This window comes from Marmota monax, unplaced genomic scaffold (assembly GCF_021218885.2).
Source record: "Marmota monax isolate L192 unplaced genomic scaffold, Marmota_monax_Labrador192_F-V1.1 WCK01_AAM20220418_F8-fsc00125, whole genome shotgun sequence".
Lineage (NCBI taxonomy): Eukaryota > Metazoa > Chordata > Mammalia > Rodentia > Sciuridae > Marmota > Marmota monax.
Window position 1 is genome coordinate 13,835,250 of NW_026695235.1, and position 23,882 is coordinate 13,859,131.

Genomic DNA, 23,882 nt, shown 5'->3' on the forward strand with positions numbered 1-23,882 from the left:
GCAGCCACACAACTTGGGTCCACAGTCCTTTTGAAGAAATTGGGGGACCCTGAGAGGGTTGGGGCCCTGATGGGTGTGGTAGAAGCTATTATGTATCTATTTTAGTGCTGGAGATCAAACCCAAGGCCTTAAGTATCCACACATGCCAGGCAAGTGCTCTACCACTGAGCCACATCTTAGCCCTTTATACATCCCTAAAACCCACCCTGTGTCTAACAGAGAGCACAATCAAGGGTCCTCCTAATGTAGATGCAGAAGTGTCCACTGTGGTGTGTCAACAGCTGTGGCCCAACCTGGCCACCCAGGAAGGACAGTCCTCTTGTCTACTCCAGGAAGCACTTGGTCTCCTTGGCCCTTCATCTGCCTTGTGTCCCAAGTTGAGCCCAGCTAGTGTCGGGGCGTCTGGGATTCGGATGACAGCTGCATGAAGTCTGTGCTGAGCTGGTGCCTAGAGGCTCCTGCAGTTTGTGTGGTGGTCTTTCATGCCCTTTGGGTCCTCTTCAGTGCCTCTCAGGAATGTCATCTGTCTTACCGGCCACAGGTGTGCACAGTGAGCCCCTCCCTCACAGACCACAGGCCGGCCCAGCCGTAAGCAGCCCTGCGCCACCTGCCACACTGCAGGTCCTCAGGCCGCCCCTGCAGCTCCAGCCCACCTCGGGATCTTCTGGGCTCTCCAGCCTTTCCCTGCTGAGGTGCAGAGTTCCTGTCCCTAGTGTGCTCCCGCAGGCGGGTCAGCAGCAGAGCTCACAGAGCCAGGAAGCTCATTCGGCCCTGTTAACTCAGTAAGGCCAGTCCATCCAGAGACCACCAATGTGGCCAGATTTCTTCCTTTTATCAAGTTAACAACTATGTTGAGAGAGAAAAACAAAGGACATTAGAAAAAGCGTGGGGCTGGGGTTGTGGCTCAGTGGTAGAGCGCTTGCCTAGCATGTGTGAGGCCTTGGGTTCGATTCTTAGCACCATATGTAAATAAGTAAATGAAACAAAAGGTCCATCGACAACTAATAAAATATCTTAAGAAAAAAGAAAAGGTCAGCATGATGCCAGGCATGGTGGCCATGTGTGCAATCCCAGTGATTTGAGAGGCTGAGGCAGGAGGATGGCAACTGCAAGGCCAGCCTGAACCACCTGGGGAGACCCTGTCTCAAAGTAAAAAGGGTTGGAGATGGGGCTCAGTTTTGGAGCATTTGCCTTGCCTGGGGTCAGCCCTGGGTGGGGGAGAAAGGAAAGGAAAAGTTGGCCTGAAAACAGATCAGGTCGGGCCTTTCTGTCCGTGCTTTTAACAAGAGTAGTCTTTGGGGTCACATTCAAAAGAGCGCCGAGGTGCCTCTGAGAGAAAGGGCTGCACCCACAGAAGCTGGCTGGGGGGAATGTGTCAACATGTGTGTTCCCGTGGGCGTCAGATCTTTCATCTGCCAGGAAGCTGTGCCTGGTAGAATAGATGACAGTCCTGAGAAGCAGTGAGAGCCAGGGCAGCCAGGAGAGAAGCCCGGGTGTGGCTGTCAGCCCTGCTCATCTTGCTCCAACCAGGGGCCCTGAGGGTGCAGATGTCGGCACTCTGCTGGTGAAGAGCTTAGTGAGTAGGAAATTACCCTAAAAGAAAGTGAATGAACACTGATGCAGAATACTTAAAATCAAGACTTTAAAAAACAACATCGAAACATGAATGGAACAAAATTCCACCAAAAAGAGTAATAAACAGCTTTCTGTAAAGCGAGCGGGTATCATGCACACATAAGAACCAGTGACAGGACCCAGAGGAACAGACTAGAGGAGCTATCCCCCTACCTCGCCCCCACCTGCTCTGCAGAAGGAGCTTCAGGCACTTGCTTTTGATTTGCAGAGATGGGCAAGCCGTTGAGCAGATCCGTGGTGCCTGCAGCCTATGCACGTGTATAGGGCTTAACTTGAAGGGAACGGGAGGAGACTGCTTCACATGAATGACAAACAGGCCTTCCCACACCATGTTAGTGTGAGAGGTGGTGCTGGGGCTCAAGCGCAGTCCTCAAGCATGCTGGGCAGGCCCTCTACCACTGAGCTGCGTCCCCCACTCCAATTTGACTTTCTTATGTCTCCCCCATAGAAATGTTTAAATTTTTATGTAGCTAAAGCTATTAATCTTTATCTATTGAGAACCCTGAACTGTGTTTTTCTTGAATTCTTTCCGGACGAAATTTGTGTTTCACCTGGGTGAGGCATTCACCTGGTTTTTCCAGTGGCCCTGGAGGGTGAAGACCTTGCTGCTTACCAAGCTGGAGCAAGGGGCTCACATTCCTGGAGCCTGTGAGGGTAGCTCACCGTCCATTGCCACCCTAGAGGAAAGACAAGGGTGACCTTGGGTGGTCACTGCCCTGCCTAGCTCACAGGAACTTGCTGTGGGTTGGGGGAGTCACATGTGAGAAATGTGCCAGAACCCACCCAGCGGGAGTAATCCCAGTCCTGCTAGGCTGGACAAAGACCCCAGCCACAGTTACCTCCCCAAAGGGGGTCCATATGGCCTGGCGACTTAGGACTGAGGCCTACTATTTTCTGGCATATGGCAGGGTGTTTCCAGCTTCCTTTCAAACCACTGCCACAGTCTGCAGGCCTGAGCATGGGTGTCCATTAGGTGCTAAGGAGTGCAGAGAGGCAACCCAAACCCTATGGGTCCTTCTACTCTTACCCTCCAGACTTACGTGGGGCCAGCCACATGGCGCATGGTAGGCAGGAAGCTGTTGGCCGCTGGGAGGGCTGTGGCCGTGACCACTGGAGGACACGTGGAATAACCAACAGGGGTGCCAGGCATGGGGCTAGCCTGCAGCGGGACTGGGGCCGCATAGTGGTGGTGATGGTGCACTGGGGCTGGCCTCTGCCTCTGGGCTCTCAGGATGACCTGGCGTGCCCACTGCAGGTCCTGGCACAGGGGACATGGCCCGTATCAGGGTCACACCCAGCCGCCCTGGACACCTTCTTCCTGCACCTGCTCCCAGCTGGTGCATTGAGTGCAAGGGCAGGAAGGGGAGCGGGCTCTGAGCAGAGCTAGGGGTGCTTTCTGGGCCCAGTTGCAGGACCCATTCCTCCCTGGGGTGGGAATAGGGAGGCTGTGGAACTTCACAACCAACCCACAGACCCAGACCCAGAGGTCCTTCCAGAACTACAGGCACACACTCTCCTGGGGTCTACTCAGGTGGCCCCTGGGCACCTGTCCCACTAAGCCTACCTGCTGCGGGGTGTGTGGTCCCCCAGGCCCTACTGCAGGTGGGAGGGCTTTGAGTAGCATGTTTTGCATGATGATCTGGTGCATCTGCGCATTCTGCATCAACATCATCTCCACCATGTCTGAAACAACAGACCAGAGTCGGGTGCTCTGCCACTCAGAGATGGGGCATGCTGATAGGCTCTGCCTCAGAAACAATAGCTGTAGGGCCTCATACTTGTTACAACAGCCTCCTGAGCACCAGAGAGCATTCCAGCATGTGTGCCTGTGCCCCAGGCAGGTCCCTGGGTGCGTTCTGATCTGGGTCTTCTGGTCAGAGGACGTGCATGGATAAGGTTTTGTGGACGGCACCTAGCTTGCCTCATGAGGGGCTGTGTATTTTGTCTCAGTGCCACCAGTGGTTGTGTGGTCACCCCAACTGTGTGTGTGTGTGTATATCTCCCTGTCCTACTCCCCAAGACCTCTGAAGGTGATCCTTCTTGGAAAAATGGTGTTAGTGGATTTACTTGAAGATTTTGAATCAAGGAGATCATCCTGGATTACTCAGGTGGTCCCTAAATCCAGTGAAAGTGTCTTTATAATGAGAGGGGAGCTGGATGTGTTGATGTACACCTGAAATCCTGAGGCAGGAGGAAAGCAGGAAAGCAAGTTCAAGGCCAGCCTTAGAAATTTAGGGAGAGCCTGTCTCCAAAAAAAAAAGGGGAACAGAGCTCAGTGGTAAAGAACCCCTGGGTTCATTACTAAAAAAAAATGGAACAGTACCAAACAAATACAAAATAAATATAAATATAAGGGGCTGGGGCATGTAGCCCCCAGGGTGCAATCACCAGTACACCAAAATAACAATAACAGAAGAGGATGGTTAGAGCAGACAGAGGAGGAGACCCAGACATAGGGTGGAGGCCACCTGGGAACACAGACACTGGAGGGACCCCCAGAGCAACGCCTACAGCCACCAGGAGTGGCAAGGGGCAGGAAGGCCCCTCCCTGAACCCCGCGGAGGGAGCACAGCCTACCTGCACCTGGGTTTTTGAGGTCTAGCCTCCAGACAGTGAGGGGAAGATTGTTCTCTGTTACATTACCAACTCGTGGTAGTTTGTTACCACAGCACAGGAAACTGACGTGCTCACCAGCAGGGGACCAGGCAGCAAGTTCACGTTTGACAATGTGCTGGGCAAACACTGTTTCTTCCCACAGCAAGGGTCCATGCCTTGTGCTAGAGCTTCTCGTCAGCTTTGCTGAAAGGACACACCTCCTAGGGTCTCCCAGCCAAACATCTCCAAGCTTAGAGTGGCTGGGGTGGGGCTTGGACAGGAGGAGTACTCAGGAGCTGGGGCTGTCCAGGCCACGGGCCAGAAAGGCCTGGAAGCAAGGTGGAAAAGCGCCAGACCCCTGTGGCAACACAGCTATGGGAGGGACCCCTGATCTCTACAAGACACAGCTAAGAAGAGGAGAGTAACAGCCCCATGGAGCAAAGGCTCCAAGAAGTCCTCTGAGGCCCGGGGAGGGTCCAGCCCCCACCCAACAGCAGCAGAAGCAAGTGCCCAAGGAGAGTGGCTTCCCTGGTACCCCCTAGGGTTCCCTCAATGGAATCCAGTATATAAAGATCAGACAACTATACCAAGGGCCTGAAGAGGGTCCAGTGAGAGGCCCAGGCTGGTGTCACCTGCCTCTAACAAAGGGGACACACAAAAGTGTCCGTACATAGCCCAGGGTCCAGTTGTTGTCCTTGGCAAAATAATAAGGTGGGTCCCTAAATCACAGCACACATAAAAAGCTATTCCAGATAGGCCATAAATCTAACGTCAGCAACAGGCCAAGTGACACAAGAAAACCAAAACATTTTTCATGACCTCCATTGGGTGGAGACAAGAAAGACACTGACTACAAAGGACGAGACTGGAGAGTGCAGCTCCATTACAGCAAGCGTACCTGGTGGAAGATGGCACGGAGAGGGTGGGCCTGCAACCACAGGGTCTCCTGACACTTCCCTCTTGTTACTAGACCTGCACCACCCAGAAATGGGCATGTCCAGTGTGAATGTCCACCACCAATGGTGTGAAACAGCGCACATCCACTGGAAAGGACAGTGTCACTGGCTTCACAACACAGAGAAAAGAAAATGATGTAAAAGTGTGGGTGACAGGCCCACATCCTCATCCCCAAAGCTTGCAAATGTGTTTTATTACACAGCAAAACAAACAAACAAACAAAAAACAACAATAACAAGCTTTGCAGATGGGCTTGTTAAGAATCTGAGACAACTTGGAAGCAACCCAAATGTTCATCCATGAGGATGAATGGGTAAAGAAAACGTGGTCGTCACACAGTGAAATCCAGCCTGTCACTGGCTACAACATGGATGAGACTTGAGGACATTATCCTTAGCCAAAGAAGCTAGTTTCGAAGGGACGAGCACTGTGTGGCTCCACTGAGAGGATCCCTCTAGAGCAGTGTAACTCACAGACACAGTAGGCAGGGCTGGGCTCAAGGCAGGGACACTGCAGTGCAGGAGTGGAGTTGCACGCTACTGATCCGCATTAATCTTACATGTTTTTACCATAGTTTTAAAAACAATTTTTAGCCAAGTGCAATAGCACACACCTGTACTCCCAGTAGCTCAGGAGGCTAAAGCAGGAAGATCGAAAGTTCAAAGGCAGTTTCAGCAACTTAGCAAGACCCCGTCTCAAAACAAAAAATAATGGGGCTGGGGATATAGCTCAGTTGGTAGAGTGCTTGCCTCATATGCACAAGGCCATGGGTTCAATCCCCAGCACCACACACACACACACACACACACAAAAAGTCAAAATAAAAAAGGGCTGGGGGTGTGGCTCAGTGGTTAAGTACCCCTGGGTTCAATTCTTGGTAGAGAAAAAAAGAAGTGATGGAATAAAGCCACTGGAAGGAAAGCGAGCAACCAGGGCAGTGAACTTGTCTCCTGGCAGTGGGAGACACAACACCCGTGATGGTGCAGAAGGGTCCAACAGCACAGGGGAGCCAGACGGGTGCTTTCTGGGTGAAGCCAATCACACTAGCATCTGTTTTTGTGAGTTTATTTTTTTTAAATATAACTTAAATAGTACAAGTACTTTCAAGATTTTGTTTATTTAGTATTTTTTTGTAGTGCTGCAGATCGAACCCAGTGCCTCATGCATGCTAGACAAGTGCTCTACCACTGAGCCACAACCCCAGCCTGAGATTTTGCATTTTTATATTCAAATATTTCATTGAGTTGGAATTGGTTTTGGCATAAGGAGTGGGGTAAAGTAACTAACTTTACATTCTCTAAATAGCTACTTATTAAATTTTTTTTATCACTGACTGTGAATGGCACACTTTATCTTGTGGCACAGAAGTATTCGCACCTCCAAGCACATACACACACTGTTTTCTTGGTTTTTGAAACCTGACATACTATCATTAAAGTTCATCTGGAGAAAAAAAAGTCATCATGGGAAACAGGGCTGCTCTGTGGACACCCAGCTGTGCCCTACCACACCCGGCATTGTCACGTGGGTCTCAGCATGAAGGGCACCCTGGAGGTGGGCTATGGGGCAACTTAGGATCAAGCCTGGCAATGCTGCAGTGTAGGACAGAGCTAGAGTAACTGGCCAGGTTGGTATCCATGCCAGGATAGGCAGGGCGCCAGGACAGGAGGTGAACACCTATTGGACGAGCAGCCACTCAACACCCAGGTCTGCCCAAGAATCCCAACACCTCAGTCATGAGGGGGTCAATGCAAAGGAAAGCCACAGTGAACTACCACTGTGCCCCATTAAAATAGCTAAAGTTGAAAAGACTGACCACACCAGCTGTTGGGGTGTGTGCCTATAGTTTCAGGTACTCAAGAAGCTGAGGCAAAAGGATCACCTGAGTTTAAGAGTTCAAGGTCAGCCTGGGCCCACAGCAAAACCCCATCTCAAAAAAAAAAAAAAAAAAAAAGATCACACCAAGGGTTGGGGAGGCTGAGGAGGAACTACAACTTTCAAACATTGCTAATGGGAATGTGGAGTTGTTCAGGCACTATGGAAACAGTTTGGCAGTTTCTTAAGAAGTTAAACATAACCCTATTGCATGAGTCAGATGTCTCACACCTAGGTATTTACCCTAGAGAAATGAAGACCCACAATTACAGAGAGGCCGGCCCGTGAATGCCCACAATAGCTGGAACCAGGAAACAACCCACGTGCCCATCGCCATGTGAACACGTAACTAACTGGCCTGTCAGGACCAGGGAACACTGCCTGTCAGTTTCAAGGAGGGGCTGGTGGTGAGCTCCGCAGCAGAGCATGTGCCTGAGACCCTGGTTCCATCTCTGCACCAATAAAAAGAAAAAAAAACAATTTAAATTTTAAAAAAGGTGCAACTTATTCTTTGTCACCCCAATAAGGTTGTTTTGAATATCAAGTATTTAGGTTACTTTACAAGAAGCAGCTTGAGGGCTGGGGATGTGGCTCAAGCGGTAGCGCGCTTGCCTGGCATGCGTGCGGCCCGGGTTCGATCCTCAGCACCACATACAAACAAAGATGTTGTGTCCGCCAAATACTAAAAAATAAATATTAAAAAATTCTCTCTCTCTCTCTCTACCTCTATCTCTCTCACTCTCTCTTTAAAAAAAAAAAAAAAAAAAAAAAAAAAAAAAGAAGCAGCTTGACCAGGCCTTATATGCAGCTAACAAGGGAGAGTTGGGGTTGGCACTCTGTTCCAATTCCTAGTCCACTGCCCTGTCTTATGCTTTTAGTTTTCTTCCTCGGAGCTCAGAGATATCCTTTACAGAAGGATCTCTTTGTTTTTTTCCTTCTTTTTTTTTTATAGTGCTGGGGATTGAACCCAGGGCTTTGTATATGCTAAGCACATATTCTATAATGGATTTCTTAAAGTTAAAATTATTTTCATGTTCAGTAGCCAGAAGCTGACTCTAAATGACTGTCCTGGTTGCACAAATGTTTTCTCTTTCAGTAGACAATTCCATAAACCCATAGCAATATTAACACACATCACTCACCTTCTTTAATGCTTCCTGACCTTTGAGTGGGAAAGGCCTGAGGAGCAGGGATCTGTGTGATGAGTGGCTGCTGAGGGAGCTGCTGAATGATGGTGGCAGGAGGCTGGGGAACCTAAGAAGGTGATTCGCCACCTGAATTCCTCCTTGGAGGCAGTGTCCTACAGTATCCACCCATTCCTTCACCCGTCCCCTCATCTCCATCTACTCATCCATCCTTCCACTCCTCCACCCATCCATTCATCCATTCTTCCACCCACGAATCCATCTATCTACCCATCCACTCTTCCATCCACCCATTTATCCATCCATTGTATTTGAGTGAATGAGTCTGGGTATACTTAGGATGTAAGTTTTTGATATTTTCTTCTTTTGTGGTACTGGAAATAGAACCCAGGGGTACTTTACCACTGAGCTACACCTCCAGCGCCCCTTTTTTTCATATATATAATGGCCTCACTAAGTTGCTGAGGCCCTCTCTAAGTTACCCAGGCTGGTGTTAAATTTGCAATCCCCTGCCTCAGCCTTGCACATTGCTGGGATTAATAGGTGCTTGTCCACCACACCTGGCAGAATGTATGCTTTGGATGATTCCCACATTACTTGTCATGAGCAGGGTGAGCTAATGCCTGGTTTCATTAATTCTGCTTTAATAGATGCATCTGACACTTGGCATGGTCAGTCTTTTCAACTTCAGCTATTTTAATGGGGCACAGAGGTAGTTCACTGTGGTTTTACTTTGCATTCACCTCATGACTGAGGTGTTGGGATTCTTGGGCAGACCTGGGTGTTGAGTGGCTGCTCGTCCAATAGGTGTTCACCTCCTGTCCTGGCGCCCTGCCTATCGTGGCATGGATACCAACTTGGCCAGTTACTCTAGCTCTATCATATACTGTAGACATGTGTGGAACTTGTGCAGATAACCTCTGGTTTCTCTTCTGAGTGAAAATAAATGTACGGCATTTTTTAGTGAACACCAGAAACACCTGTTTCAACCTTTTCCAGAAAACCCAGCATGACCTCGTCCCTCTTCCTCCACTTTCAGGAAGTGTGGTTCAGCCCAAGGACTGGCAAGCTTTTCCCACAGTGGGCCAGGCAGTACCTTGTTGGGCTCGTGGACCACATGGGTTCAGTTGCTAGTGCTCACTCTGCCATGGGACCTTGAGAGCAACCACAGACAGAGCTGACCAGAGCCGGCCCCTACAACTCACGAACACTGAAATGTGCATTTCTTATCATTTTGATGTGTTACAAAGCATTACTCTTTTATTTTTTCATAAACATTAAGAAAATAAATAAAACTGGAGCTAGGAGTGTAGTTCAGTGGTGGGAAACTTGCCTAGCATGTGAAAAAGGCCTTGGTTTGATCCCCAGTCTGGGAAAAACAAAACAAAACAAAACAAAAACCGAAAAAAACAAGGCACACGGTGGCACACAGTTGTGATCCCAGCTACTTGTAAGGCCGAGGCGGGGGATCACCAATTCAAGGCCAGCCTGGGAAACTTAGCCAGACCTTGTCTAAAAGTAAAATAAAACAACAACAAAAAAGGGCTAGGGATGTAGCTCAGTGGCAGGGTGTCCCTGGTGCCACATTTACAAGGTGAACCTGCTGTGCAGCCACCGTCGGCTAGCCCTGGCTCTGTGGATGAGGCAACCCTGGGGTGGCTGCTCCTGTCCCAGCTGCCAGATGTCCCCCACCCCTGCTTCCCCCACCAGAGTTGCCTTTTCCCCTCACCCCCTTACCGGGTGCTGGATGATCCTCAGAGGCTCAGGGGCCTGCAGGGGTGGAGACGCGGCCTGGTAGATGCCCACGGGAGGCACTTCTGGGTACAGGGCTGACCTGTGGGCTCCTCCGGGTGGCCCCCTCCAGCAGCGGGGCTGGGGGTGCTCATCTAGAAGCTGCTGTTCCTGAAAGACCAGCAGAGCCTACTGTGCCCAGAATGGGCCACAGGAGGAGCTTTGGACCAATGTGGACACGGGGTGCATGGGACTGTCACCACCACGGCCTTCCCTGTCCCCCACCTTCCCTGGGCACGTGGAGCCTGCAGCTGCTTAGGCCCTCAGCTCAGGTTGGAGGCCCCAGAACTGGAGCTGGCAGAAAAGTGAAGCCAAAGGCTGGTGTGGGTGTGGCACATCCCCGTGGAGTCTGCTTCCTCTGAAGTCTGTCACATTTGCAGTAAGCTTCCGTCTGTCCTTTCCCAGCCGGCAGGGCTGGGTGCTCTTCAGGCAGCGCCAGTGTCTGCCTCACAGGCTGGCAGCCCCACCTCCTGCCCAGGGCGTGCAGGGTCACACTGCCGCAGGCACACCCCTGGCATGGCCAGTGCTTGCTGCCAGCCAGTGTAGCATGGATGGGGCCCCTGGGCATCTCACATTCCCCTTCCTGTGGGGGTTGGGCCCTGACTCAAGACTGTCTCCTTCCATGTGTGCAGCCCAGCCGTCGAGAACAACAGGGGCCTGCAGCTCACACCTTCTCAGGGAAGTCACCTCAGGGCTCATAGTTCAGTTTCCCACCTACAGTTTAAAACCACCGGGAAACCAGCCTGAGTCCGGAAGGGCCTCTCCGACATGCTGGGTCTGTGTGTGGAAGCCAGCTCCTCTGCCGTGGACCATGGGGAAGGTGCACAGGCTTACCCAGAGTCTCTGTAGAAGGTCCTTCCTCCTCCTCAGAGCACGGGGCAGGGCCTCATCTGGCCTGGCCTCCTTTCCTGGAGGGAGACACACCCTTGCTTATTGAGGAAAGCTTCATGGCTGGTGGCCCAGGCTGTCAGGCACATCACTGCAGACCCTGTCAGAATGCCATAACCTCCCCACATCCTGGGTCCCCGGCCCCTGGCCTCCATGAGCATTCATCCTATGGAGGGAGGGACCATGACCAGTGGTGGGGAGGGGTGGGGAACTCAGTCTTCAAGCTAGGGTCTGGAAAGGAGCAGGCGTGACGCAGGGCAGGCCCCTCTGGGTCCCTGCAGGCCTGTGGGCTGAGGAAGGCAGGCCTTCTACGGGGCTGGGTAAAAACCTCAAAAGCCTATTTTCCACCACCTGTGCCACCAAACCCAAGCTGTCTGGAGAGGACTGGGCTGTTCACCCAAGTATGGAGGAGAAGCCTGCTCCCCAGAAATGGCTATGGAGGAGTCCAGTCACCCCAGTGTCTTGCTGGTGCCAGGCTGCTGAGGATACCCCCACACACTCTGGCATACTAGCAGAGGCTCTGTTGTGCAGGACCTGGTCACATGGCAGGGTCTGCAACGTTCCATCTGGCCTTGGCCTCAGGTTCGGCCAGCCGCCCTCTGGGTCCCGGAGCCCACAGCATGGCTGTTTATTCCATGTTCCAAAGAACAAGACCCACTCCTCCTCAGCCCCTCCCTCAGGTGTCCTTCAACCTGGATTCTGTCCAGTGAGGACACCCCCATCTTGGACAATTTCAGGAGTCTGGGATCAGAGCAATGAGGGTCTGGCCTGTGGGACACCTCAGAGCTGAGCCATCTGGGCAGGCTTCCCAACCCATCGACAGGATGGGAACATGCACGTACCGCCTGGGACCTGCAGGCCAAAGGTGGAGGATGCTGTGTTATAGGGGAAAGCAGAGTCCTTTCAACTCTGGTGTGAAGTGAGAGTACTAAAGAAAAGGGTGGCTTCTGGGTGCTGCCCCTATTGCCCTCCCCCGTCTGCTCCTGTGCTAGTCTGGGTAGCTGGGAGCAGCCCAGGGCTCTTACCTGGCACCAAGAAAGAGCCTTCTGAGTCCCCTTCCATGTTCTCTCGCTCTTGCTCCAGCTTCTGTGAGGAACAGAGGCTGGTGGTGATGTTGGCCCCAGGTTGGTTAGCGGGCTTGCCTGGGAGCCACCCGTGAGTTCTGGGGGTGCCCATCACCCAGACGGAGGTGTTGGGGGCCGGAAGAGGGTGAAGTGGGTGGACAGGGGCCATGCTGGTCATGCATTCAAGTCAATGCAACTACTCCTCATTAAAACCAGGGGGATGCTGGGTGTCGTGGTGCACACCTATAATCCCAGAGGCTCCAGAGGCTGAGACAGGAGGATCAAGAGTTCAAAGCCAGCCTCAGCAAAAGCGAGGCAATAAACAACTCTGAGAGACCCTGTCTCTAAATAAAATACAAAATAGGGCTGGGGATGTGGCTCAGTGGTCGAGTGCCCCTGAGTTCAATACCCGGTAACCACCCCCCAGAAAATCAGCAATCCCAGGGGAACCCTCTGATGGGTTCTTCAGGCACACTTCTGAGGAGTGGGCCTTGTAGAGACTGTCCTGGTGAGACCCCTGTGGCCTGGCCAGTGACTACCCTGATTGCCACCTCCAGGACCCTGCACTGAGGATGCAGAATTGGTGAGAGGGAGGCACAGGTGAGGAGCAAAGCAGGCAGAAGGCACGGAGGGGCCACCCTGGGCACAAAGGTCCCTGTGGGCCAGTGCTCAGTGACCTGGAGAGGGATTAGAAGGGAAGAAGATGGGGCTCGACAGGCTCAGTGCTGAGGTCTTATGTCTGGGGGCACCAGCCAGCCATGGTCTCAAAACGGGCCCTTCCCTGGGGGCGCTCTGTTGGTAGGTGCTGGTCTCCTTACTGGAGAACTACATGGTTCTGCCTCTGTGCTAAGAAGTCAAGAAATAGATTCATGAGGCTCAAAACCCATGGGAAGGGTTTGCTTTGAAAGCAGGAATGTGCCCAGATAGAAGGCAGAGGCAGAGACTCTGGGAGCAGCGTCTTGTCTTCTGTTGTTTAGCCCAATGCTGGACTGCCTCCTCTGGGGTCAGTGCAGCAGTGGCCTGGCTCAGTCCTACCTGCTCCAAGAGACTCAGTGTCAGGCGGGTGATCTGGTCTGCCACTGATGAGTCCAGCATCATGGGGACGAGTGAGGTGACTGTGGAGGGCAGGAGGCCGCGGCCCACACTCTGTAGCTGGTCCTCAGATATCTGCAGCAGGGCCACCTGGCATGGTGGCAGGGCTTCCCTGAAGTGGGCTTGTCCACCTCCTGGAGGCTGGCTTCAGGATGAGAGGAGAACATGCAGAACGACCCCACGCCCCTGGACTGCTGTGTCCGGAGCCAGCCCTGGGGTGGTGTGGCAGTTGCCAGGCTTGCAGGACAGAGAGGCCCTTGTTGCCAGGTTTCCTTCCCGGGTTTTGTATTCCCAAACAGAGTCACCTGTGAACACAGATGGGCAGGGGTGGCAGGCAGGGCTTACTGGGAAGACAAAGGGGCAGCCCTGGGACCAGAGAGACGGAATTCTAAACCCCCTTCTAGCATCCCCTCCCCCAGACAGCCTGGAGGAGCAGAGGAGGGAGGTCACCCCTTCCTTTCTATGGCCCCCTGGGGCATACAGTGCACCCCTCCACAGACCCTCAGAGTAAGAAGTCAGCCCAGCTGGACTCCTGCAGGACAGTGGCTGGGGGCCCACCTGAGGACTTCAGGAATCTCTGGGCTGTAGAAGGGGCAGGACAGGAGGGGCTTGTGCTGGGAAGCACCCCCCACACACAAGCAAGTGGTCATCACGTGGCACAGCCGGGGGCCATCCCTGTGGGTGGGGAAAGCTCTGTAGTGACCTAGCCCAGGAAGGGGCCAAGCATGGGTGGAGGGTGGTTTGCATGTGGCAGGTAAGGAGGCCATGAACCAGGAGCTCCAACCTCCAGACTGACAGATGAGCTGGCTTGAAGTGAGAGTAAAACACAGGTGTGAAATCAGGCAATGGGAGCAGCTGGGTCAGCCCCGTGGACTTGAGGAGTGCCCTGGGCAGGGCCAGTATCCCTGCAACATTACCCACCTCAGAAACTGCATCAGATCCCTGACATTGCCTCAGAGCCTCTTAATTTGCATTCATGGGTTTATAGGTAGCATGACCTGTTCTGATTGGCATCCCTTTGAGAACCTCTGCTGGACATGGGAGGACTTAGGGCAGAGGTGGCCATCTCATCAAATCAAGCCCCCAAAGCAGCTCCTGTGATGGTATCTGCTGGTGCAGCTGTAACCTGCTGGCCCTGGAGCTACAGGCTTGACACCTGTGTCTACCCCGATACATCTTTGCTGTAGAGGGGTAGGACCTCACCCTCCTGGGGGTACCACCTGCCTTGCACCCCATAGGGTGATGTCTTGGGGTTCTCTCTGACACCCCTGGTACCAGCAGACCTGGGCCCACGGTTGAGATGCCAGTGCATGTCCACAGCATTCCTGATGCTGGGAGCGTTAGGAGACATTCAAATGGATGGTCTGAGTGTACACAAGACTAGGTAATACAGTCAAGTAGCTCAGAGTAGCTAGGAGTTAATCCCTGTGACATCCACAGCATCTTCCTGTAGGTATGGGTTGTTATGCAGGTTTCGAAAGTTTACTTGTTTATTTACTTTATACAGTTGGTCTTGCTATCTCGTTGTAAGGCAGGCCTAAGATGGCTACATCTAGGATCCCTTGCAGAGACTCCCTGTTAGCTACATTTTAGCATGTAGTCAAGGCCATGAATACCCTGATTCAGACACTCAAAGTCATAAATATCTGCTTGTTAGCATGTGCCCATTTCTATACCTGTTGATACTGGGCCTTCTTTGTTTAGCCTGAACATAAAAAAGGCCTAAGGAAAGGCCCAAAGGGTTGCTGCCTTCTAATAAAGCATGTCTGCTATCCCAACTGCCCTCACATCTTCCTTCACCTGCCAGGATGCTGAATGTTTCCCAGGTCTGAGCCACTGCAGAACGCTGGTCCAGGCTCAAGCAATCTTCCTTCCTCAGCCTCCAGAATGCTGGTACTACAGGTGTGTCCCCAGTGCTTTAGATACTGAAACACATGGACAGATTCAGGACAAATATGGGTTCCTGTATGTTCTTACAAAGTCTGATCCTGCAGTCTTTCTAGCCCCCTTCCTAACAAACCCACTTCACCCAGTGTTTGTGCAAACAGTCCAATTCCACATCTGGGAACCTGGAGACTCCGCTTGCTACTGGAGAGCTGTGATCTGACTGGGGGAATGCTTCTCGTTGCTGGGTTTCCAGGGATTCCCGAAGGTTTGTTTACACTGTGGTCCCTTGGAGCTGCAGGACCTGCTGAGACTGAAGGCCAAGCTTGTCAGCAAGGTGGCGTCTCCCAGTGCATAAAGGGTAGGAGACAGTTTCATTGTTAGTTTGTCATCTGAGAGGGAGCAAACAGCACCTGGCCCTCCTCACCAAACGTATCCAAGTGAGGTCATGGGAATAGAGGAACTGAATAAAGAAACACACTGTCCTGTCACCAAGGACAGATGGTGCTGTGTTGAATGCAATTAGACAATGGGGTTTATATGAAGGAATATTTCAGAAGGGTGGGGCCTGCACCAGGTCTTATGGTTGCAGTCATTTGGAGAGCTGGTCCATCCCAACAGACTCACCTGGCCCAGGCACAGGTGTCTCACGTGGAGGATATCAACAGGCAAAGTGTGCAGTGCATCCCTGACCCCATTCCATCCTTTCAGAGGGCATGTCTTTCTGGACAGGCTCTGAGGGGACTTGCCTCCTTTTAATACTAAATGGCATAAGCATCACTGAGTCTGGTGCCCATAGCTGTAGGTGGGTCCAGCCTGGCCATCTCCAGTGGCAACTGACATGTGCACAGAGAACAGCTGGGAGAAAGCAGTACAGCTTCCCCTGAGCTGACCACACCAGAGCATCTCCCTGCTTGTCAGAACTGTGGCTGTGGGGAAAAGCCTGACGTCACCACCTGTGGACACATGGGTCCCAGTGAGGCCTGAAGCTAAGAGCAATGATTTCATAAAATTTCAGACTCCCACACAGATGATGAATTTATTTATTTATTTATTTATTTATTTATTTATTTTTTTTTTTAAAGGAGAGAGGGAGAGAGAGAGAGAGAGAGAGAGAGAGAGAGAGAGAATTTTTAATATTTATTTTTTAGTTCTCGGCGGACACAACATCTTTGTTTGTATGTGGTGCTGAGGATCGAACCCGGGCCGCACGCATGCCAGGCGAGCGCGCTACCGCTTGAGCCACATCCCCAGCCCCAGATGATGAATTTATAACCAAGCCACATTACTTCAAAAAAATCAATAGTTCATTTTTTAGAGCAATTTTAGATTCACAGAAAGATTGAGGTGAAAGTATATCACAGTCTTTTATTTTTTTGGGTACCCAGGATTGAACTCAGGGATGCTCGACCGTGTCGTTTTTAAAAAAAAAAACCACTTTGGGGCTGGGGTTATAGCTCAGTGGTGGAGTACTTGCCCCTCACATACCAGGCACTGTTTGATCCTCAGCACCACACAAAAATGAATAAGTAAATAAAGATATTACATCCATCTAAAACTAAAAATATTTTAAGAAAAACCATTTACAATGTGTGTGGAAATATTACTAAGTAAGATCCACCCAAGATCTGAAGCAACCAGGACTGTGAACAAAAGCTCTGAAGAATTCCAAACAGGCTGCACATGGTAGCAGGCATGAGTTTATTAGAAGCAAAGGCGAAAGGGGACATTTTCAAGGTAGAGTGGGTCCTCTCAGAGAGGAGAGGGACTGATGCTCTCTCCTGTCCCCGTTTTTTTTGGGGGGAGTTTCTAAGTTCCACCCAGGTTAACCTCTTCAATTTGACTGACAGTAGGATGACACCAGACTCCCACATCCCTACTGTACATGGTCTAACCAGGGAGAAGAGATTTTACTACTATAACATACTAAAATCGAAGGCATCTCTGGTTCACCTGGGCCCTCACTGGCCAGTTCTAATTGGAACCATTTGTTATAGATTTATGTTTGGGAAGTTTGTTTTTAATTATCCTGTTCCCCTGGATTCTGGAATCTGTGGTTAATATAAAGGCCACATAAGTCCCCCAAGAACTTGTGTTCTTCTCAGCATGGAGGAGCCTTTCGGGATGGTTTCTCTTGCGGATAACAGGCTGTTCGTTGAGCAATGTAGCATATCCTATCGATTAAGCCAGGTAGGGCCACAGTGGTCTCAGGCAAATTGTTTTTTAAAGGAAAGCAGGTGGGGGTCAGCAAGAGAGGCCCAGTCTACAGAATTATCCCCTTAGCCTTCTGTTCCCACCGCACATGTCTGCCTGCCACCTATCAGTAAGATTTCAATCTTTGTGTTCCTCTCAGGAGAGGCTGTTGGACCCCTAAACTCCACCTTCCCTCTGGCCACTTAGCACTGGGCGCTATTACTCTATCACTTAACAGCACCTTCACGGCAGGTCGGCGGCTCACATATTCTAGTATGTGGAGCCATCCAGGAGCTGCTGGCTGGTCACACGTGCCTGGGGAGAAAAGGGGCACGGTTCGGAGGCCCTCAGTGGCTTCCTGTCCCTGCAACTCTTTTTGAGTAGGGTCGCTGTCCTGGTTTTAGGCCTCACTGAACTGGTAATTCTGGCTGCTTCTGGCCTTGGGCTCTTGGCCTTTGGTTCAGCGCGCAAGAAGACATCTTGGCAGGTGCAGAAAAGGTCACATGAGAGTCTGGGGTATAGGATGGAATCCAAGGGCCCGGCAGGTGGCCTGCAACTTGTGGGGTGCGCAGACTCAGAACTTGCCTAGAAGAGCAAGAGGGTCGGGGCCCTGTTCCCCGGGTCGAAGACTAGTGCGGTCGAGGGAGCCCGGAGGCTAGCGCAGTGGCTGCAGCCATCCTCCTGCCCCCGTCCCCAGGCACTGACTCTGCAAGCCGGGAGGTTCCGCGGACAGACACCCGCGACCCGCACCGACTGGCGGACGGAGAAGATGCAAAGTGGGGCGACCCACGACCGCGCGGAAGCCTGGGCAGCAACGGGCGGAACTCTCGGGGCCGACGCGGCCGCGCGGGAACAGAGGCGCGAACCCTCGCTGACAGCGGACCAACCACTGCGAATACCAGGAGCCCCGCGCTCCGCTCATTGGTCCTGCCGGAGGAGGCGAGCGCACTAGCGCGCTAATCGAATGCCGGAGGGGCGGATCTCTACGAAGCCGCTCTGCCAGAGCACGCATGCGCGATATGGCACGCGGCCCGTGATTGGCGGCGCTGATCAGCGGGGCGGGGCCACGGCACTGACAGTTGTCGGGGGGAGAGGGCGAGTCGAGCCAGGGGGAGGGAGTGTAAATAGAGCGAGGGCGGCGTGGCGGCGGCCCCGCCACCTCTGGGCGACCCGCGAGGAGCCCGAGAGAGATGGACGAAGATGAGCAAGAGCAGCGGCGCAAGAAGGTGGAAGCCGGGAGAGCGAAGGTAAACGGCGGCGCCCTCATCTTCCCCGAGCTGCCACGAGAATTGCCCAGGTGGCTCTGGTGCCAGCCACCGCCACTTGCCAGGTGCAGACGCGGTCGGGTGGTGGCCATGCTGATGCCCTTCCCTTCTCGTCGACTTTGTTCCAACCCCGTTCTGGCCGCCGCCATCTTGAATCGGCCGCCCTGGCCCAGACCCGCCCACTCTGCGGCCGCAGCCTATCAGCGGCCAGGACGCGCAATGCCTCGTGGGCGGGTCACGCCGGGGTGGCGCGGGTCACGCCGGGGTGGCGCGGGTCACGCCGGGGTGGCGCGGGTCACGCCGGGGTGGCGCGGGTCACGCCGGGGTGGCGCGGGTCACGCCGGGGTGGCGCGGGTCACGCCGGGGTGGCGCGGGTCACGCCGGGGTGGCGCGGGTCACGCCGGGGTGGCGCGGGTCACGCCGGGGTGGCGCGGGTCACGCCGGGGTGGCGCGGGTCACGCCGGGGTGGCGCGGGTCACGCCGGGGCGGCGCGGCGCCTGCACCTTGGCTCGGTGCGCACGCCGGCCACGCCCCTGCGTCCCCCGAGTGGCGAGGTCCCTGGTACTGGTGTGTCTAGCGCTCTGAGGCGCTGCACCCCGTTAGCTGCCCTAAGGCTTCTCTGCGCGCCCGTCGTTTTAAACAGCATTCACAGTGTCCCTGTCCTGTAAACGTGCTGTCCTTGAGTCTACGAAAGTCCCCGGTGGTCCCCGGTGCTGAGGGGCCTCAGGTTCTCAGAGTCGAGTGCTTGTCACCTCCTCCTGCCCCAGTTCTTCTGTCAAACGGAAAAGTGCTCCGTTTGGACCTGTATGGGGCCTCTGGGGGAGTAGGACAGGCGAAGGATGACTCAGGCCCCGCAGGCAGACGCGGCAGCCTCCCCGGCTGTGGGACCCGGAGGTTTCCCGCGCTGCATGGCAGCCCGGGGCTGGGTGGAGCACCACGACCTTGCTGTGCCATCTCCGCCCCCGTTTTCCATGGAGTCCCTGTGCTACAGAAACATCCAGAATACACTGGCAGGCAGGTGTGGCCAAGACAGGACAGCAGTCTCCGTTGGCTGGGTGACAGGCAGGGGACACAGCGGCCTCATTCAGCCACCTGTGACAGGCTTCTGGCTGGTCAGAGCAGGGGCTGGTGACTTTTCCCTCCCTCTACACGTGCGTGCACGTACCCAGGTCCCGCGCTGAGCGAGTCCAGAGCGCAGCACTGGAACTGACTAGGGCCCAGCTTGTGTGGTTGGTAAACTGCAGTGGAAGTGCTTGAGGGAGAGGGAGCCTCGGAAGGACCAGGCCAGAGGTTCAGTGCTGCCTATGCGAGCTCTGTCCCAGATAGTGGAGGGCGATGAAATAGATGAGAATACAAGGATATGAAGGCAGCTTTCTTTCCCCCTTTAAATGATCTTATGCCAACAAAATTGTGTACTTTGGTTATCATTTATATAAATGTTAAGCGTGTTTGCTTGTACAGCCCAGATGTCATTTGAGGGAGCAGAGGACCCCTCTTGGACCCATTCCTTTTGAATGAGGTGTGTGTGCGAGCTGGTGCATGAATATGGTTGAAACTCTCAGGTCTAAACCTGAACAGGGCTGGGCTGTCTACTGTTGGGAGCACTCTGTGGCGGTCCCTGGTGCTTTGGAGAGCTGTGTCAGGAAAATTAGAACATCAGGTTCTGTAAAGGGAGACGTTAGATTGACCTCACTTAATTAATTTTTTGCTATTTCTGTATCATGTCTTAGAATCTATGGCTAGGAAATTTTGGCTGGGTGGTATATTTCATTGATTGAGAGAGAATGGGGGCAAGAATGGAATGGTTTAGCTTTTAAATAATTTTGAGCCTTAAATATATCTTGATTAAGCTCTCAGCATTTTAAATTGATGTATTTAAAATTTTTTTTTCTCAAAACTGCCAAGGGTTAGAAAAGCTATTGTGCCTGTCAATCATATCTTTTTTTTTTTTTTGTCTGTAACTAGGCCTAACTAACAGTCCTCATCTGTAGGCTGTATGTCACTCAGAACTCAATGGTGGCCTCATAGTTGTTAATGAAGGGTTAGGATAGTGGTCCGGTGGCCAGGCGTGGCCGAGTGGGCCCACTCTGTCGGAGCTGCATGCTCCCTGCCGGTCTGCTGACCTTGTGGGTCTGTTACTTCTTTCTCACTTACCTCTGCCTTTACTACTTCTCCACCTTTCTGCGCAGCTTGCTCACTTCCGACAGAGGAAAACAAAAAGTGACTGTACGCATTCGAAGAAAAAGACGTCGAAGAGGAAGGGCTCGGCTGTCGATGCGCCTGTCCCGGAGGAGGGTCCGGTAGCTGCCCAGGACGGCAGGCCCCTGGGAGCAAGGGATCTCAGCAGAAGCACGCCATGCAGCCGCACCACAAATGGGGCCAGAGGGGCACTCGCAACTCAGGTAAACTGTCCAGTGTTGTGTTTTCACATTCTGCCTGCCTTCTAGTTACTGCTAATCTAAAAGTGGTCCAGTTTCGCCTTTCAAAAGTGAAGAGAGATGGTTTTAGTTTATTAAAGGTGAGTAACTGTCAGTGGTCTGATTCTTCTAAATGTTTGATCTTTAATCTACATGGTATTGAGAAGTTTTGGATCCTTTGCTTAAAGGAGAGTGTCATCTTGGTGCTTTGGTAGTGGAAGTTGTGCAAATGTGAGTCCTGATGCCTCTGGGATGTGTGTGCAGCTTGGTTGTCCAGGTTTAGGTGTTTGTTAGGATGAGCTGGTAAACTCCTTTTCTAGAATTTGGCCCCCAAGTCATGATGCGTCTGGCTTGCCTCATTCTTACCAGCATGTAAAATATGTGATGTCTGTCTGCAAGTCTAGGGTTCTGCTCCAAGACCTTGTCTTGGTGCTCCCAGGAGCCCTGGTGCAGCTGGGCTGTCTGAGCCTTGGGACCCCAGTCCCGAGATCTCCTAACTGCTCTGCAATCCTGTTCTCTGTGGCCTGTATTGGTCGTTATTCCTGTTCCTCACCAGCATCTTCCTCTCCTTGTTCCTCTCAGGGCAAGCCACAGGCCAGCTTCACCCTGCAGCTCCATGTGTGTTTATTGCCGAGTCTCTTGGAGAAGAATAGCTCATAGTGTATGATTAACACGTCACAAATTTTTAAAATTTCCAAGTCAGAAATTTTATGTTTACATTAGTTTGTTTTCCTGTTTTTATTCTGTTTTTGTTCCTCTCCTATCTAGGTTGATTTTATTTAAATTAAACATTTTATAATTTTTAGCTTTCATTTTTGAAGGAATGTTAGATTGAACAAAATTTTCATGAGAACTAGCACAGAGTTCCTAGGTGCCCGTATCAGCTTTGTGAAATGCTGATGTCGTATGTGGTCTCAGAACAGTTGCCAGAGTCGGGTCCAGCTGACTTGGAAGCAGTGCTGTGACCTCACAGTGGGCTTATCCAGGGTCTGCCCGTGTCCCACTAATGCCCTTTAGTTTTAGGTTTCCTGTTGTGTTCCAGCGTTCTGCCTTCCTGGCTTCCTTTTCTGGGAACACCTGGGCATGTGAAAGAAAAACATGTATGCACGCACACACACATACACATCTGTCTGTACTGATTAAAACTGTGAGTTCCTCCAGTACCTTCAGTCCTGAGCCAATGTCACAGCATTTGTGATAGTGAGAAACCTGGCTGTCTTTATCTATTATATATTTACTTAACTGATCAATTCTGAAATACAAATTAGTTTCAAAGTTGTTAATCTACACTTCTCTGAAGAACAGATTTACTCTGGGCTGGGTGACCATGCCCGTGATCCCAGTAACTGGGCAGCTGAGGCAGGAGATCTCAAGTTCGAGGCTAGCCTGGGCAACTTGGCTAGGCTGTCTCAAAAAATAAAAATGGCTGGGGGTACAGGTCAGTGGTAAAGCGCCCTGGGTTCAATTCCCAGTACTGCATAAAGTAAAATAGAAAAAAAAATAGCAAGTTTACTACTTGAAGTAAAATATTTGTGTACAGTTCTTTTTGTCTTTAGTGTAAGTATATATACAAAACATTGTGTTCCAGAGTTCTTAGATTCGATTTTTCAAATTCTTACCTCTTTTTAAAATATACATTTTTAATTTTTTAGTTGTACATGGACACAATACCTTTATTTATTTATTGATATGTGGTGCTGAGGATCGAACCCAGTGCCTCACGCATGCTAGGTGAGCGCTCTACCACTGAGCTGCAACCACAGCCCAAATTCCTTACCTCTTTATTGTGGTCATTTTATTTATTTATATTATTTTGTTTTACTGTTTTTATTATGTTTTTGCTCCTCTCCTATCTAGGTTGATTTTATATTTGTTGAGTAAGTCAAATACTACTGTGGTTCTAAAACCCAGAGTCAGCCAGGTGTGGTGGTCAGTCTGAAATCCCAGAAGCTAGGGAGGCTGAGGAATTTAATGAGACCTTTCTCAAAAAATAAAAAGGACTGGGGATGTAGCTCAGTGGCAGAGCTCTCATGGGTTCCATCCCCAGTGTAAGACAACAAAAACAACTAAAGCCGAGAGCCACACTCAGTACTGCTCCTCCTCATCCTGCCACCCCTTGTGTCCCCCCCTTTCCTACCCGGAGACGAGCAGTTTCTTGAGTTCTCGTTTGCTCTTTCTGTATCTCCAGGGCAGAGAGGACACTCATGCACAAGTTCTCACACCCCGTTTCTTACATGCAGTGTATGTTGTAGTATTCTTTTTTTTGGGGGGGGTACTAGGGATTGAACCCACGGGTGCCTAACCACTGAGTCACATGTCCAGCCCTTTATTTATTTTTAATTTTTTATTTAGAGACAGGGTCTCGCTGAGTTCCCTAGGTCTCGCCTCCTAAGTTGCTGGGATTGCTGGTGGGCTCTGCTGGGCCTGGCTACAGATACTATTTTGCTCTTGGCTTTCTTCCTGTAGCATCCTACCTTGAAATCATTGTATTTCTGTTTCAGAGGTCATCTTCCTTCATCTGTCAGAGCAGCTATTCCTGTGAGTGGGTGTTTTAGGTTGTTTCTGTAATTTGCTTTACAAGCAGTGTTGAGGTAAATGACCTTGCATATATACTTTTACGTCATTGGAAGTATATTTTTGGGGTCAATACCTGCAAGTTGTTAAAAGGTAAGTGCACATTGTTTTCTTTGATGTGGCTGTTGGGATTTCTGTCAACAAGGTGTGAAGTTAGGTTGCCCCACAGTCCTGCTGACACAGTGGCTTCACACATTCTTAACCTTTTAGCAGATAGAGAGATGAACATTTGTTTCTCTTGGATCTGTGCTTAGGACTGGTGTGGCAGGATTCTATGGTAGTGTGTGTTTAAAAGTATCTGCCAGAAACTGTCTTCTCAAGGGGATGCCCCACTTTGCACCTCGCGTGTTGGAGGGCTCCTGTGCCTTCTGTTGATGTCAGCACTGGCTGTAGGAAGGCAGACGATGTTTTGACTAGTTTAACTTGCATTTCCCTAGTGGTCAACAATGTTGATCATCTTTAACTATGCAATACTTGTATCTTCTTCAATGAAAGATCTGTTCAAGT

General features: G+C 51.6%; 2 protein-coding genes across 14 annotated transcripts in view; one reads left to right on the forward strand and one right to left on the reverse strand.

The window, feature by feature from the left end:
• Nucleotides 1-165: 165 nt before the first annotated feature.
• CUNH21orf58 (chromosome unknown C21orf58 homolog) lies at nucleotides 166-13,328 on the reverse strand. 2 transcript variants are annotated; one of them, XM_058577319.1, is made up of 8 exons: nucleotides 12,986-13,328; nucleotides 11,912-11,972; nucleotides 10,833-10,906; nucleotides 9,945-10,109; nucleotides 8,205-8,316; nucleotides 3,200-3,318; nucleotides 2,676-2,893; nucleotides 166-846 (listed from the first exon to the last, which is right to left on the reverse strand). In XM_058577319.1, the coding sequence occupies exons 1-8, from the start codon at nucleotides 13,046-13,048 to the stop codon at nucleotides 840-842; spliced, it is 819 nt and encodes a 272-aa protein (XP_058433302.1). In that variant the 5' UTR covers nucleotides 13,049-13,328; the 3' UTR covers nucleotides 166-839. The 2 variants fall into 2 exon arrangements, with proteins under 2 accessions (XP_058433302.1, XP_058433301.1); XM_058577318.1 differs by having other exon boundaries at nucleotides 166-2,312; nucleotides 12,986-13,326.
• Nucleotides 13,329-18,195: 4,867 nt separating this feature from the next.
• Pcnt (pericentrin) overlaps nucleotides 18,196-23,882 on the forward strand; it is a 98,113-nt gene continuing 92,426 nt past the window's right edge. For 9 of the 12 annotated variants that reach the window (XM_058577306.1, XM_058577310.1, XM_058577313.1 and 6 more), the window contains exons 1-2: nucleotides 18,197-18,366; nucleotides 20,574-20,786. In XM_058577306.1, coding sequence (XP_058433289.1) covers nucleotides 18,310-18,366; nucleotides 20,574-20,786 — 270 coding nt within the window. In that variant the 5' untranslated portion in view covers nucleotides 18,197-18,309. Of the gene's footprint in view, nucleotides 18,367-20,573; nucleotides 20,787-23,882 lie in introns of all 12 variants that reach the window. The other 3 variants (XM_046439197.2, XM_046439198.2, XM_058577308.1) reach the window with 2 other exon arrangements.